The sequence below is a fragment of the Hippoglossus stenolepis genome, chromosome 14 (genome assembly GCF_022539355.2).
Source record: "Hippoglossus stenolepis isolate QCI-W04-F060 chromosome 14, HSTE1.2, whole genome shotgun sequence".
NCBI lineage: Eukaryota > Metazoa > Chordata > Actinopteri > Pleuronectiformes > Pleuronectidae > Hippoglossus > Hippoglossus stenolepis.
In genome coordinates, this window is record NC_061496.1 from 18,486,976 (window position 1) to 18,504,056 (window position 17,081).

Here is a 17,081-nt window from a genome sequence, read left to right on the forward strand (position 1 = left end):
CACACACACACACTTCTTAAAGATATACAAAGACTTATCAATTTCTGAAATATTGAGATTATATTATAACCAAAATAAGGATATAAATTTCTGTCGTAAAAATCCTTCTCCATCTGTGTACATGTGTTCAGGATAACAGGCCAGGTGCTTGTGTTTGTCTCTCTCAGGGTAAGAAGTGGTGGATGAATGCGGATGAGCCTTGGCAGGCTCTGGCATGCTGCATGGAAATAGCCACGGCTGTGAGATCTCCCGATCCAACACAGTTCATCTCCAACTTTCCTGTTCATCAGGTAAAATGATTATTTATCTGTTTACTAAGATCCATAGGGATTTGAATGTCCCATCTCCTCCTACTAATGTGTCCTTTAATAAGACGTTTGATTGAAAACCAAAAATGTAAAGCTACACTAACTGTTCTTTGTTGAACAGACGAAATAATGTGAAATGATTCGAAAAGATTATTCTTTAAGATTTTTTTATATCTTGCATTACCTGAGGCCAGTTATAGTGCTCTCTGCCATTTAGTCATGAGTAATAGTGCTGTCTCAGAGGACTCATCAAGATCAACAAGCCAAGACTCCCCGAGCCACGTGCAGCCATTTCATGTCTTCTGTCACAAACCTGCAGCTGAGATCTTACAGACCAGACCACAGCTTGAGCCGTCATGTGCTGAGGTCTGGCATTTGGGTGCCTGCCTTTAATGTAGAAACCGAAGAAACAAACAAATCCTCTACAATAGACTCTATGTTGTGCAGCCTTATGGAGTTCAGTAATTTGCACACTTCTAATCTTTAGCATTTATAATTTTTTTTAAAGTAATTGAACACAATCTGCACCACAGGGCCATGTTAAATATCTGTGTCATAGTTTTGCTTTTATTTGGCACTTGTCTCTCCTTTATGTTGCTTTTATTAATTCACATTTCATAGAGGGATTTATACTATAGTGATTTATACTAACGATTTATTGAAAATTATCACAGCAAATTATATTATAACACAGCAATCAAAAAGCAAGTAATGCAAGTGGAAATAATTGTCTGAGATTCCAACATATTCAAAAAAAAAAGATCAAATAAAAAGCATCACAACAAGACATACTGTGCATCACAGCGTGAAAGTGCTGAACAGTTCAGACAGAAGTGAGTGTATTCAGTTTGGCTCAAAGAATTTACATATCTTCCTTCAACCTGCTCAGGGACTGGAGATGAAAATCTAATATACTTGCCTCAAATTAATGTGTTAATCAATGTGTGTTGCCCCTTATAGATGAATAAATCAAGGAAAGGAAATAATTTGCCTAAATTAGTCAGTTTGTGTGAGGCTTTTCAATGCAGTTGCAGAGCTTAATTGGACAATGCAGATTCATACATCTGTATTCTGAACATCAGGTCCGTATCTGCACAATAGAAAGAATTAAAGATAGATGGATAGATGCAAGTCAGGTATTGTTTTGAATGTGTTAATAGTATGACAATAAATGCAAAATTCACTTTTGCAATTGTTGCTCTTGGCTATGGGACATGGTGATCTGTTGTTATAAACATCATCGGTTGAGCTGACGGTCACATTCTTAATTTGACCGTTTATCCCCTCTTTCCTGTCTGTCTTTCTTCTCTTCTTGTTCGTCTACTTTAACTTTCTTTAAATCACCTGGTCTGTGTTATGTTCACCTTCCCCCCCCCTCCCTGTGCCGACCTCTCCCTCTCTGCACTGACCTCTCTAATTCTTGCTCTCTCTGTTCTCCTTTCCTCCACTTCACTGCTTTAATCTCTCCTCCCCTCTCTCCACCTCTGCTCCAGGACGGCTCCTGTAATGGGCTCCAGCACTACGCCGCTTTAGGCAGGGATGTGATTGGTGCCACCTCAGTCAACCTCTTGCCCTGTGACGTGCCCCAGGATGTGTACAGCGGAGTAGCACAGCAGGTCAGCACCATTGGGCAGTTTTCGTGCTTTGGATCAATTTTGTTCCTCTTCTTTGAAATGCTTGTTGGAAGGTGCACAAAAGAACTGAATCCGGGCTGATTTCAGTTGCAAGGCACGTTGCACTTGCTCAGCGGTTAATATTAAGATGACTCACTCGATCCCATACTGAGTGACAGACAGATGACTGAGAATATATTTCAAGTTTCCCACTTGAGGTGTCACTTTTAAAAGTGCTCTGTTTCTCAGTCATTGCATAAGAGCGCAGCGAGAGGAGACAGCTTACCGCATCCGAGGGCTCAAAGGGCAAGTGTGCATACAATGATATCAGAAGGGCCCAGCAAGCTGTGAACACGCTTCTTTTATAGAGAAACAATTTGAAGTTAACTCCGGTGTTCTGACATCTCAGTACAGGAGGAATCAGAGAGCTGAGAGGCAGAAATGTTGCTTGGAGTTATCAGTGAGTGCAGTTTGCTACAGGACAATATTTTACTTATCAATCTTCTAAATCTACTTACCTCTGTCAGTAGGTCTGTCTGTCTGTCTGCCTGTGGAATGCAAATCTTGAAAACTATTCGCACTTGGCATGTGCATTGTTAAGGGCCCAAGGAAGTGTAGTGTCAAATTTGGTGCAATTTGGACATGTGAAATGTTCAATATTAATAATAAACTTTGAATAAACAGATGACCAGTGCTACAGGCAGTGTACCTTCAGTCTGTTGACCGAGTTGAATTAGTTCTCTTCTACATCCTCAGATAAACCACAAGAGTGATCAGTGTCTGGGTCAAACCGTGGGTCAACATCACCACATGATTTTGATGAATAATTATTTTAATGTCACCATTTCAGACTGACACAGACATTCCCAGGTGCTGATCTCTGTTGTGGCAACAACATTCATAGAATCACTTCCTCTTATGCAATTTGTCTAAAAGCACGACATTCGTTCTGTTGCTGCAATGCTTAATGCTTCATTTATATAATAAAGTTGTGGACTTGGGTCTGAAGATTGTGTGGAATGCATTACTGACCTGTGAAATGTCTCACTAATGACAAGGAATAATTTAGACATAGGCCTGAGAGAATTAGTACAGGACAAGCAATCAGGCCATTCCAAACAGGCAGTTTTAGAATGTGCATTGCTCTAGTATTTATAATTCTGTCAAATCATCTCACTTTTGGGCCACGCTGTCACAGATCTTAATGATTCTTTTCATGCTGATTTGGTGACACTAGAAACCTATGGAACTGTAATGTCATGTTTCTCAGGAGATATGGCTAGTTCCCACTTCGTCTCCCTAAATTAGGATACAAGAACATTTCAGTTCCATGGGTTTCTCGTGGGATCAAATGCATGAGCATGCCATATTTTCATTAAAGATCTGTGACGATGCATCCCAATGACCGATGACCCATTCATTTTTAGATGATACTGTTAATTATCAGGCTTGTGAAATGGCAAACTTCTGTTTACTTGCAACGTTAAGCTGTACAATAAACAACACTGGCAATTCATATTACTGAAGAATGCAGGGATTCAAGTTCGCCACTGCAACAACAGGTTTCCTGATTCCAGAGAGGGAGAAGGGTCTACCTGCAGGGCTCCTCCTTGCATGAATTTGCTGCCCTGACAGTGTGAGCCTGCACCGGAAGCAACCCCACAGAGGCCGTCATGCAGAGAAGCCCAGTGTGAGATCAGTGTAGATCTGAAGAGAAGCAAAAACCAAGGGAGGGGGTGGTGTGAGCGTGCCCGGAACCATTAGATGTAGAACATAAGCTGTTTGAACAGTTTACAGACAGTTAATTACCCAAAAGCAAATATTTATGAACGATAAGGGTGTGTAGCTTAACATCATTCAGTTTTAGCTGCCTCGGCCTTATTAAAATAAAAACCTATAGGAAGTTATTTGCCTTCCCCCCCACCCAAAATAAAATGTCTGTACTGTGGAGTGTCAAAAATCCGTAAAGTTTTTACTGGCCCTTTAGTTTCTTGTGTGCTTCTCTCCCTGTGTGCCTTTAACCACATGAAGGTGCTGCTTGTTTGTCACAGGACTGAGCTAATTGGCAATCACAACTAAATAAATGCTGTTTGACATTCTAGACTAATGCAAAGGTTGTGCGCAGCAGCATGTACTCTATCCCACACTGATCTAATTAATCTGTCAACTGAGAGACAGAATATAACAAATTGCTGCTTTGATAGTTTATTAATTTATTAATTCCATACAAATTAGATATTTGCTGGCATCTTTTGGGGTTTTCAGAGATACTATTAATAAACAATTATTTAGCTAATCAAGAAAATAGTAGGCTGTTTAATCAACAATAAAAATGTTGTGTTTCAGGTGGAGGAGTTCCGAGCTGAGGATGCAGAGAGTGGCGTGAAGATCGCCAAGGTCCTGGAGGGCTTCATCAGCAGGAAGGTGGTCAAACAGACGGTGATGACTGTGGTGTACGGGGTGACACGTTACGGGGGACGCCTCCAGATAGAGAAGAGACTGAAGGAGATTGATGAGTTCCCCAAGGTACAGTGGTGGTGGTGGAGGAGGACGGTGATGTCTGTGGCCGAGGGGCTTCCCTCGCACAATGTACTGTTTTATTTTTAGCAAGGCATCAGTGCGGTTTGATAGACTAGCCTCTTAGCACAGGGCTCATGTTTCACCGTCCTCTCAGGCTATGCATCCATACACACACACTGAGCCCAGATGGACTTGTATTGAGCACAAGGTCTCCTCTACTGAAGTCTATCTTCCTTTCATATTATTGCCCCATTGTCCTCCTCGTCAGCTATGAGACATTTTGAAGGTGTTCCCTAAGGAATTTTAGTAAGTTTGACCTTAATTTTGCATATTCATACATTTACATATTATCTTAGTGCAGTGAGATAAAGTATTTCATGGTTGAATAAGGGAGGCCTTGTGTGTAATACAGCCATATTACATTATGAGCAAATACTATTTGATATCCTCTGCTCAGCCTCTCAGGATCTATTTTTAGTTCAAAACCATCACACTTTATGGTTAGGTTGGACATAAATGGTCCGTTGATGGCCACACCCATTCTGTCAAATGACACCATGGCATTTCATCATCTTACAGCACTGTAGTGCTTATTACCAGTCATACAGATATACAGCTCCTTACAATAATCTCATTGTTTGTGTAGATGCGATCAGCATGGTCCCACTATCAGTGTATCGACCATCCCACAGCCAGACTATTGTGCTAAATGACTTCTGCATAATGTCCATAATTGTTTAAACAGGGAATTAGGGGGAAGTGCAATTGTGACTGATTACCGGGAGATGGATGAGGGGGTGAGGCACCTCCAACGGAGGGGGAGATCATATCTCTGTAATGATATGAGAGCTGTGCCTTTTCCATTGTGTGCTGTAACTCTTATCGTTTACTTTTGCATTACACATGAATCCTTAATAATAACAAAGTCAAAAATAATCTTCAAGTTTTATATATTTAATTGTTTCGCCTAAAATAGAAAAACAACGTGTGTTTATAGTATTTGAATATACAAGCTTAATGCTGATTTTTTTTTTTTTTTCAGGAGCATGTCTGGGATGCGTCCCATTACCTGGTACGACTGGTGTTCACTGGCCTAAAAGAGATGTTTACAGGGACCAGAGAGATCCAGGTGAGTTAACTACAATGGCACTTAGCAGAGTGTATACCAACACCAAGGCCCAACATTTCCCTTAAATTAATTTAAACCACACCAAATTGCACACACTCATTAATATCAGGCCCCTAAATATGTCGAAAAACATAACCAGAATTTCAAAATGTAAAAAAAAATACCCAGAGCTGCACCAAAATTAAATGGCTTCTTTCCTGTCCCATACCGCATCCTTCCACCTAGTTTTAAGGTAATCTGTCTAAAAACAACTCCTTGTTGGAGGTAATTAAAATCATGTAAAGGCAAATACATACATGTAGTTACCTCATCCGACATACACTGTATTATCAGCAATATCCACTTACACTTGTGTGTTTATATACATGCATAACAGTAATGATATACAGTCACTCTTCTTGTCTCTATCTACCCACACATGCATTAAATAGCATTTTTTATTGAGGCATTAAACAAACATACAATCCTCTATCATGAACACAGAAGCTTTTTTTCCATGACCATGATAATGGACTTAGTCAAAACAATAGCAACAGACCTATAGTTTGATGATGCTTTGAATAAGATCCTGACGCAACTCAGATACGAATCAAAATGTTCAGGGATGAGATAATGTGTTAAAATTGTATGCAGCAAAGGACAATGAATAATTGTGATCCATTACAAGTGATCAATACAAACAGTAAAGAACAGCCAGTCGGCTGCTTACACACTCGTCATATGTTGTTTTTCCCACGGTTAATGCGGATATGAAGCAATTTCATATTCATATCGGATTTCTCTGGGTTTGAACATTGTTCGAAACAATTTGGATAATGAAGGTCAACAAAATATATAACTTAGGTGTGGTGGTTTTCAGACATTTTAATGAAGGATTTTAAAATATTATATCTTTAAGTAATCTGGTTCTAAATGTTTGAAATTGGAGGCAGTGTAGATGAATATGCCTTACGCTAACATTCATGCAGAATGAAGTGTGCCGTGCTGAGCACACATGGATCTGATTATCTGAAGAAGTTTCCCCTGACATCAAACTCACAGCAGAGAACTAACCTCTCACTGACATTAGAACTTTTCTTTCTAATTAAAACCACATTTCCTTTTCCAGAAAAAATCTTTTAAATTATTAAATCATCACACACCCCTCACACACCATTTCTTACTACTGACCTAGTACTGCATATAGGATGTTACTTTATTTTTATGAATGACTACTTCACTATTACCCCAGCAACAACACCCATTCATCACGTAGACTCCATTTCTAGATGCAGGACGTGCACCTGGTATGAGATTGTACATTACCTCCACAGGCAAAGACTGGTGCGATAATAGAACCACCACCCACTGCTGGTTTGAGTGTCCTCTGGGGAATGTGTGTGGACAGACTCAGTCTCAGACGGAAAATTCCAGCCCCATCATGCCTCAGTGCCGACCTGAAGTTCTTGTGTGCGAGTGTGTGTTTGTGTGTGTGTGCACCTGCTGCTTTTAAATGGGTCACATCCTCTTGCATGTATTGTGAGTAGTGGGAAGTAGCTGATCAGTTGGTGGGGCTGACCTGACCTGACCTTTGCTCCCACATTGATGAACAGAGGTTTAGTTCCATCTTATTCCCTAAATACAGATATTCATTCCCTACAAATCCGTCACTGTCCACACTATATTCTCCCTCTCTGTCTTCCTCTTATCTGTCTGTTGATTGATCAGTCTCTCCAGCCATCTCTCTATTTAATCTCTCTCCTGTTTCTCTGCATTCACACTATCTTCATTTCATTGTGTGTGGGAATATGCGGAAGGCAGGTGATGATGAATGGAGCTGCTTTGGGCCAGACTGCTACCTAGAGTTGATAGGATGTATTTATCTTCCCTACAGCTCAGTATGAATGTGTGTGTGGGGGTATTTTTATAGTGTGTGAGGACGAAGGCACATGTGGGACATTAATAGGGCTTCTGTTCTTGGAGACAGACTGTGCCAGACATGTCTTGTCTACTGTTGCACTTGCAATTTTTAGAACAAGCAACGAACTTCTCACCTGTTCCTCAAGTTTGCAACAATTGTTTGCAGCAGTTTTAAGAAGCCGCAGACCTAAATGCATCAATCATCTGTTGATACTGTGGAGGAGAAGTTTGTTGTTCCAAATGCACCATAGTGTCTTTATATTTATAGCCTAATTTATTCAATCCTTGACCAAACACACCACGAACTGTCTGATTTGAGTGACACTCTCAATAGGCAGAACACAAAAAGCAGGTTTTGACTCTGTAACAGTGAAGTACATTGAATATTTTATATATCCCGCAATCAAGTGTGTGTCTTCACTACCTGCTGTCATCCTTCTGTCGCAGGATTGGCTGACAGAGAGCGCCAGGCTCATCTCCAAGTCTGGCCACACTGTGGAGTGGGTGACACCCCTGGGTTTACCCATCATTCAGCCTTACCATCGCACACGCAACCAAATGGTAAGTCGGCATCTGTTTTCTTTGCTAATCTCTCTAAAGTGAAGATTAAATACATTTGTACACACACTGTATGTGGGAATTATTCTCCTGGGCTCCAGGTGTGCTGTACTCCCAGTGGCAGGTACTGTTAGTAGAGTAATGAAGAAGTGTTTTCTGGTAGTATAGCATTTACCAGTGCTAGGTAAAAAGTCAGGATTTTGGGAATGTTTCACGCTCGAAAGTCTTACCAGTAAAACACCGTATGTATTGTATAACTTCAGCTTCAAGGGGTGGCACTGGTGTTAGCAATTACTACACTAACATTATCATAAAGCAGATTTTAACTTGAGCCAGGCCATACAACAACGATAGCAATCATCACTTCCCTATAGGTTTAGTAGCAGACAGCTGTTAAAGTACATGTGTTTTTTTGGGGGGGGGGGTTAAAATGCACCAATATGGAATTGGTACTCGCGATTGCCCAGTACATAAAGTCTACGTATCGGAAACATTATTGGGAAGGGAAAAAAATCACAACATCTCAAGTACTCTGTCATTTGACATCCATGTCCCATCCACTAATATGGATGAGGCAGGGTTTATAACCTATTTTGCAGCTGGCCACCATCTTTATATCATGTTGTCCATCTTTATATACAGCCTAATGTGTGTAGAATGAATCACATGGTTTCACACGTAACAAAACTGTTTTGCTGGAGTTTTAGTTCATAAAGCTGAACTATTGGTGTCAGTTTTTTCTTTTTTTCTTTTAAACCCGGACAGTTGTTAGAATTGATATCAACAGTCTGATGCACCATGCACAATCTTTGTATGTCCAGCATAGTTTCCCTCAGTGTATGATAGACAGCATGGCCAATTATAGGCCTGTCTATATTTCTCTGTATTTTCAGAAATTAACCAGCTGACCTTTCTGTTGTTCTTTTCTTCTATTTTCACTTGTTTCTCGTCCGCCTATTGGCTTTGTCTCAACTCTCACAACATGCTCAATATTTCCACAGCTGACCTTTTCGTGGCTCACGTTGTTTCCACTTTTTTAACTCCCTTTTCTACAATATAAGCAGTACTCATTAATCTCTCTCTTGACAAACTGACCAATATGTGAAACCTTTTATGTGTTCCAGCCTGGTGCTTTCACATAATATGTGTTAGATTTGACTCATTATTTCCATGAGGCAGTGAGGGGATTTGGATCATCACTTTAACTATAATTATCATTCAGTGTAATTTCCATTTATTATGTTTCATTGGACTTTGATGGAACTCTGATGAAGCTGAGGGTGGCTGGTTTAATTACAATTACAAGAACAGGCATGCTTCTAATAGCTGTCAGCTAATGAGAACAAGATCTTTGTCTCCACACAACCAGCCCACAAATTTTGCTTCACTTTTATTTGCTTTTGATTACTGCCTGAGTGCCAAGGCATCGCTTTACATGTGATTTGGGCGGCTGCTCATGAGGTAGTGCAGGTCATCCACTAACCAGACGGTTATTGGTTTAATGGTCATCTCCTCCAGATTGAATGCCGAGGTGTCCTTGGGCAAGGTATTGAGTTATAAATTGGCAATTGTTCCTGCAGAGTGTGAATGGTGTGTGAAATAAAAAGCATAGTGCTGTATGAGTATATGTGAATGGGTGAATGTTTTTTGTAGTGGAAAGCGGTTAGAATGTTGAGACTAAAAAACACTCCACACCAGGATCTCTGATTTGGAAAATAATTGGACTTTTAAAAAAATGTCTTCAAGTAAACACTGAGCTTCTGAGATACAATTGAATGTTGTTTTGGATTCAGAGTACTCACAACCCAGACCCTCTGTTCTTCCTAAAACTATTAGGAAAACATCAAATAATTAAATAATCTCTTTCCTCTCTATCTTCCCCTGCATGAGACCTCCAGCGGCCTCAGGCATCTTCAAATACGGTATAAATGTTCAGTTTGACTCAAGGATAAACGTATACGTTTTTAAAGGTGAAAGGTCAAAGTTGATGTGACCTCACAAAACACATTTAAATGGTCTGTATTTATATAATGTGTTTTCTAGTCTTGATGAACACTCAAAGCGCTTTATAGTACAGTTTTGACATTCACCCATTCACATTCCTACAGTGTGCAGCATTTTCTCTGGGTGCATTTCATGAGTGTGATGATGTCATGAATACCCATTGGGAATTTTATTAAATCAGGCACAAACATTCAACTGGACTCATGGATGAGTGGGTTATATTTTAGTGGTCAGGGGGCAGGGTCACTGTGTCCTTAAAAATATATTTTTGCCTTGTTAACACATTCTCTTGAGAACGCCTTTAGGGAATTTAAATAGGCCCCAAGGTTCACTACGACTCACTGATGCACTGATTATATTCGGGTGGTCAAAGGTCAAAATCAGGATTGTTGTCTCACAAAACATGTTTTTGGCCTATTGAACAAATCTCAAGTCTGCCTCTAGGGGATTTTTTCAAATTGTGACCAGTTGTCACTTGGACTCAAAGATTAACTGATTTAGATTTAAGTGGTCAAAGGTCACAGTGACAAAATGAATGTATACTGAAACTGCACTGGTGGAGTCATACAGTTTATTTTTCTTCTGCTCCACAGAAAATCCAACCAGCTAAAACAATTTTTGCCTCAGTATTCTCAATATGCCGGATTATCATAGAGCCTTAAGTGCCCAATGCTTCACAGGTTGAATGTCCCAGCTGAGCATTCCAGGTCTCGATAGCTTTGATGAAGGAGTGCACCACTGATTAAGCAGTGTGATTGCTGTGAGTGGCCCGACTTTAATTGAGCTGAACGACATCTCTGGAGTTGTTTGTCACTATGGAGATCCTGACAGTAGCTCGTCTCTGAGATAACGTGTCTGTGTGCCAGCACCGCTGAAGATACTGTGACTTTGTGTCCGTGTACATGAATAGAAAAAAGTGTACGTGACTGTGTGATATTATATAGACCCAGTCTGACCTCTGACATCCTCAAGCTCATTAACGAAGAGAAAGGAGACAGACATATAGCATATGATGCCAAGCACTGCAGACATGTAGTTTGTAGGCTGACCCAGTGAGCTGCCTGCTCCGTCAGTATGACATCCAGCAGAAGGTTAGACTGGAGGGATTTTGACACCTCAGAAGCAGGTGAAAGAGAGCGAGGGTGACAGATGGTGGATCCCCTCAGTGTGAAGCTCTCTCTGTGGATGTTGCTTCTTTTAATAAATGAATGAATGACTTCATGGGAGAATGAGGTCTCGACTTGCGTCTCACTGATAACTTTTTTCATCCCATGCAATAATTCTCTAATCCAGTTGCATCACTGAGCAACAAAAATGAAACCAGCTCCCTGAAAGGTCACCCTTTCCCTGCATAGCTGGATTAAATTCAATCTCCCCGTCTCCTCTCTGCCTCTTAAATCCAAGGCCACGGTGCTTCTGAGGGTCGTTAGTAATTAGACTCGAGATCGAGTGGTAAGATGAACTGGGATGTGCGGCACGAAAATCAAAAAGTAGCTACAGTAGCATCACATAGTCAGACAGGAGTGTGTTTGCATGTGAGTGTATCTCTGGGTTTTTGTGTTGGTTGTTTCCAGTGTGCACACTCTGACCTGTGTAATGGAGTTTTTTCCACGGCTCATGCGAGGTGAGGAAATTAGAGTAGGATGGAGTAGCTGAATGGAGCATGAACATACATCAGGGAGGATGCCTAACAGGATTTGGAGATACTAATCGGATCAGAGGTCACTCTGGCTCAGATTCCTTGTTTATTTTTTATCCCCCCTCGCAGGCAAGGTTACAGTGAAATCTGGCTCTCAGCGGATGGTGACACGCGGGAGTCATCAGCTGGATTGGCTAGATTCGACTGGATTTGTGAAAGCCTGTGATCTAATGTCCTCTCTGTGGAAAGAATCACTTTCAGTTACTTTGGGTTTTGTTTGTAATTTCCCTGGACATTAAAGCTCTGTAAATATTTTTCTTATTTCTATTAGTTTAGTACTAATCATCGAAATATTTGCTTGTGGCCTATAGCAATTAAAAAATAGGGCACTGTCAATATGAATAAATATTGAACTCCACTGGGTTAAAACACCTTAGAGTTATAGTAAAAAAAAAAATCATGGAGAAACAGGCCCCTGTGCAAAAACATGAAAAAGACTCCAGAAAATAAGACATTCAGACTGAATTTAATCTCATGTGTTCACGTTGTTTTGAAGGTCTCAGGGCCTTTACAATAAGTATGTACAATGTGTCTGCGTTTCTTTATAGTTAAGGGAACGTATGTCATTCCAAATGGCAATGTAATGCCCTGAATGCCTCCTTTTGCCTTGGATTAGAAATAAGACCTTCTCAGTGGTAACATGATGTGTAGTTGATTCTGCAAAATCTTGTGCCATTTTGGGGTGAAATAATAAAAAATGCAGTTTGAATTAGGAGGTAGAAAAGAAAAGTTTGGTAGAAAGGTCTGGAAAAAGCCAGTGAAACTGTGGCGATACTCAAGGGTATGTGTGTGTGACTGTTAGTTTCCAGCTGTTTTCATCCTTCTCCTGGGGGAGAAGGAGAGGTAGAGGACCAGGTGACCCGGAACAGCAGAGAAAAGGAGGAGTGTGAGGTGTAGATCAGAGCTGTGTTACTAACCACAATGTGATGGATGGGGATTCCCCTCTCGGCAGCATGGCTCACATGTGGTTACTGATGGCTTTTGTATCTGTGACCATCTGTAAACTCTCAGGTGATGTTGACTGCAGGAGACTATTCCCCACAGACTCGCAGCGGGGTGAGCCAGGGTCTCGTTCATCACAGCCTCAGGGTCTGAGTAAGAGCTTGTACACAGATCATGCCCATATTCATTATAATGAACAGGACTATAGCATAGGGTAGTGACCTCAATTACACCATGGCAGTCCATTACTCACATCTAAGGCAACATCTATTCCTCTCTCTCTGCTTTTTACGTTGCGTTCTCTCCATTCCCACCGTCCAGCCGATCCGTTAAGGACACAAATTTAGGATGTTAAGAACCAAGTGATGGACAGATCTCCTCACAAGCCCTCCCTGAGCAATGATGGATGAGATAGCAGCCGTGGCAGAATCTAATGGGGTTTCTCCACACTATGCTTCTATTTTAAAACCATCTCTTGATAATTGTGCGATTCTGTCATTCATCACACAGCGACCTTCAGGCGATCGACTGGAACCACCAAACCAAATAGCTTGCCAGCTATAACGTACTTCCATCCATGTGAACACCTGTCACTTTAATCCCTTTCTAGCTGTGCCTTCTTATATACAGTACATGTGGCTATTAATATCTGTATGAGTTTTGATTTTATAAGTCGTCTGTCACACAGTTATCTGTTGCAGATATACATTCATGCAACTTTAATATTAATAAAGCTCGTCTTTTAGAAGATAAGGTGTTGGAAAAAAAAAAAATCTCTAACATTATCTTAATGCATTTGAGAAAACACATTTATATTCATAAGGCGTTTTTGCTGTACAGTTTTTAGCAGCATGGCTCTCAGGATGGCAGCGGGAGTTGATTGATTGGTTCGTCCAGACTGAAACACAACCAGCCCAAATTTTGTACAAAAATGTGTGAATCCCTGACAATTTATCCGAATGACTTTGGTGATCCCCTGGACAGCCAGTGTCCAGGGGTATTGTGTTTGTGGGTTGTCTGTATGTCGATCCCTCCGTCCCCCTCTCGTGAACGAGATATCTCAAGAATGCCTTGAGGGAATCTCTTCAACTTTGGTACAAATATTCACTTTTTGACCTGTGAAGGTGATATCTCTGGAACCACGTAAAGGAATCCTTTCACATTTGGCACAAACCTTCACTTGGACTCAAGTATTAACTCAAGCATTGCATGTGATATCTTAAGTTCAGCTTAAGGGAATGTCTTCTATTTTGGTACAAATGTTCACTTGGACTCAAAGATGACCTGTTTAGATTTTGGTGCTTGGAGGTCAAAGGGCAAGGTCACAGTGACTTCACATCCCTGTGAATCGGATATATTAGGACTGCCCATAGGAAGCTCATTACATCTTGTACAATTCACCGGGACCCACTGATTAGATTTCGGTGGTCAAAGCTCAAGGTCACAGTGACCTCAAAAAATATGATTTTGGCCTCTTGAATGTTATATTTCAAGAACGCTTAAGGGAATTTCTTCAACTTTGATAAAGTGATCACGTTTCAGTGGCCAAAGGTCACAGTGACCTTGTATGAATCTAGAAAAATTATGTCGAAATATGTACAGAGAAACTGTAGCGAGTTTAGCGAGCGGACACATACAGCCTCATTGCGGTAAATATAGTTTTTGAGTTAAATGTTGAAACTATTGGATAGATTCAGACATTCATTTTCTTCTCGCGATGGATGGTGTAATATGTCAGTCGTTTGCAGGGTTTCTGCATGGTCTTAAAAAGTCTTAAGTCTAAAATCATTGGAATTTTATGCCTTTAAAAATCTTAAATATGTTAAACTAATACAAACTAGGTCTTAAATATATATATAAAGTCATAATTATGTCAACATTTATTTATTTAGAATGAAATGATAAATGTATGTTGTTCTTTTTCAACATTAGAGATTAGCATGCTGTAATAAAACTACAAACAAGACCAACATGGAACTCATAACTGACAGCTGACCAACACCCCGGTCAGATTTTATTTCAGTTCACTTGACTCGGCTGTGGGAAAAACCATAGATACCTACTCTGCCTGTAGTTTGTGATATAAAGTGGCATATCAGGGGCTATTTTCTATTAGACTACTCTGGAACTGTGATATTCCTTCATATCTGTCTTAGTTGACAATTTAATTCATAATGGCTTGCAATTCCTCCTTATAATCAAACATTCAGTGATACCATGCATTAAAAATGGTTGATTAGGCTGTATTTGTTATGTCTCTTGTTTCATCGAAAGCCAGAGAGAAACATTTTCTTCTGTGTTTTGTCTATATTTTGTATCAGTAAACCGACCTTCGAGCAAAACTGACGATGGAACAATTTTGCTTTGTGTTGTTCTCGCAGCAACACAGGACGTTTCCCATCCCTGTTATAGACAGATTATCTGGAGATGCTCCACAGACACTGAATAGTGGAACAACTATCATGACACCCATGCTGTCGTTTCAGTGAGATATAGAGACATTAATTCACAGCTTCAAGTCTTGCATTCAATTAAAACTCATTTGGATGTTATACCTCAAACAAAGGTCACTCGCTGAGGGACATATTGAATGTCAGTGGGCCACATTATACATTGAGGTCTTATTGGCCCGATTTCCAGCTCCAGTTTTCATCTATGCTGACTTTGCTGAAATCAATAACCAGAATCATGGAGTCAAGAGCACGTCCCGCATGAAATGTTTGTTTCCTGGCTTTCCAGAGGGTCATCACAGGCCCAGAATGAAGCTGAATGGGCATTTGACGGGGTCCTTGTGTCCTCACTGTTCACCCAGGAGTGTCAGAGTGCAGCAACAGCAACAAAATCATAAAATGAGTTAGTCTGTGGCTGACAACAGCCAACCAACAACTGATATGAGCTGAACCACTGACTTTCTTCCCACCTATAGTTCCCCAGGTCATGTAAAACCCTCAACTCTAACCACAGAGCCACCATGCTGCTCATTATGAATTGATTTCCCCCGAATACAAGCAGCAGCAGACTTTTTTATTTTTTTTACAATAAAAGCACTCTCATTACTCAGAGTACAGAAAGATCTGTTTGTAGAGCTAAGTAAAAAATTGAAAATGCATTCTGGCAGAGTAATCATATTAGAGACATGCACTGTAGATATGTTAGTGTAAACTGAATGAAAGCAAACAAACTAATGCAATGTGCTCCCTTAACAAGCGGTTGGCCGCCTGCTGCCAGTCATATCTCTTAGATTGTAGCTCGTCGTTCCCACCCTGGCATGGTTTCAGGGGTCAGTGAAAGAATGCCCCCGCTGCATATGTCTCGGCTCAGCTCTCTGAATGGACCCCTCAAGGTCTGCGAGATTAGAATGATAAATCTTCTCTCCATTAAGACTGTAACTGTTTGGGTGTCGAGAGGGAGCATAAAACTCCCATTGTGTATGTATTGGCAAATAAGACTATGAACACATATAGGTCTTTTGGAGTTGTTATAGAATTTAGAAATTGTGTTATGGATGAGATAATATTTTGTGCTCTTTGTCAGCTTCTTATTTTCATTCAATGAGTTAAATCAAATACCATCATAAATCACTATAGCTGCTTTCAGACATGCACTGAAGTCATTGCAGACCATCAGGTCTGTGTTCCAAAAATGTTCCTGTTCTTGTGAACACAACTGACCTGGACAATCTCCTGCTATGTTCTTCATATGTGAAAGAAAAAACTCTTGAAACATTTCCAGAAAATAGCTTCCAGTTCATGTTTGAAAACACCTTTACCACCTACTTTTAATCTTCTGTACTTTTGTGGCATACGGCTGATACTTCAGCTACAACTTTCCCCTCTGCCTGCCTCAACCTTCCATCCCTTTGTGCATCACCAAGAACTCTCTCTAGCTCCTGTCCTGTTCATATGAGAATACATATGTGTGTGGTTGCTTATACATTTGTAATGCAATGCAGTTCTGTTGTAAACAGGGTGTGACATAGCAGAGAGGGATTATTCAGTTGACAGACACAAGTGTCAGTTTTCCTGGAAATCCCCATTTCATGGAATATTTACAGAAACCAGTAGAGAGATCAAGTTTTGTTGGGTGTGTCACTGAAGTGCACAGCAGAATGTTTACTCCAGAATAGTTCACAAAACTATTCACTCAAAAGTACAATGCAGTTCCCTCAAGGGTTGCTGTAAAATCACTGTAGATAAAACAATTAAACCCATTCCAAGAGATTGGGTAGAATTTCAAAGAAAGTATCTATTCTAATCCACTCAATCTACAGGCACTATACAACCACAGCTATTTACTTCAGTGAAGCAGAGTTGAACCCTTGAACCACGGTCTCAGCTTTTAGGGTTCAAGTCTCCTGCGTTGCGTTTCAGTGACACCTGACTCCCTGTGGTCACTGACCTAAATAAGCA

At 40.5% G+C, this 17,081-nt stretch overlaps 1 protein-coding gene across 1 annotated transcript in view; it reads left to right on the forward strand.

Annotated features, from left to right (window-relative positions):
- Positions 1–17,081, forward strand: part of polrmt (polymerase (RNA) mitochondrial (DNA directed)) — a 48,892-nt gene that overhangs the window by 19,458 nt on the left and 12,353 nt on the right. The window contains exons 11-15 of the mRNA XM_047343127.1: positions 168–290; positions 1,802–1,924; positions 4,268–4,447; positions 5,484–5,570; positions 7,917–8,030. Coding sequence (XP_047199083.1) covers positions 168–290; positions 1,802–1,924; positions 4,268–4,447; positions 5,484–5,570; positions 7,917–8,030 — 627 coding nt within the window. The remainder of the gene's footprint in view (positions 1–167; positions 291–1,801; positions 1,925–4,267; positions 4,448–5,483; positions 5,571–7,916; positions 8,031–17,081) is intronic.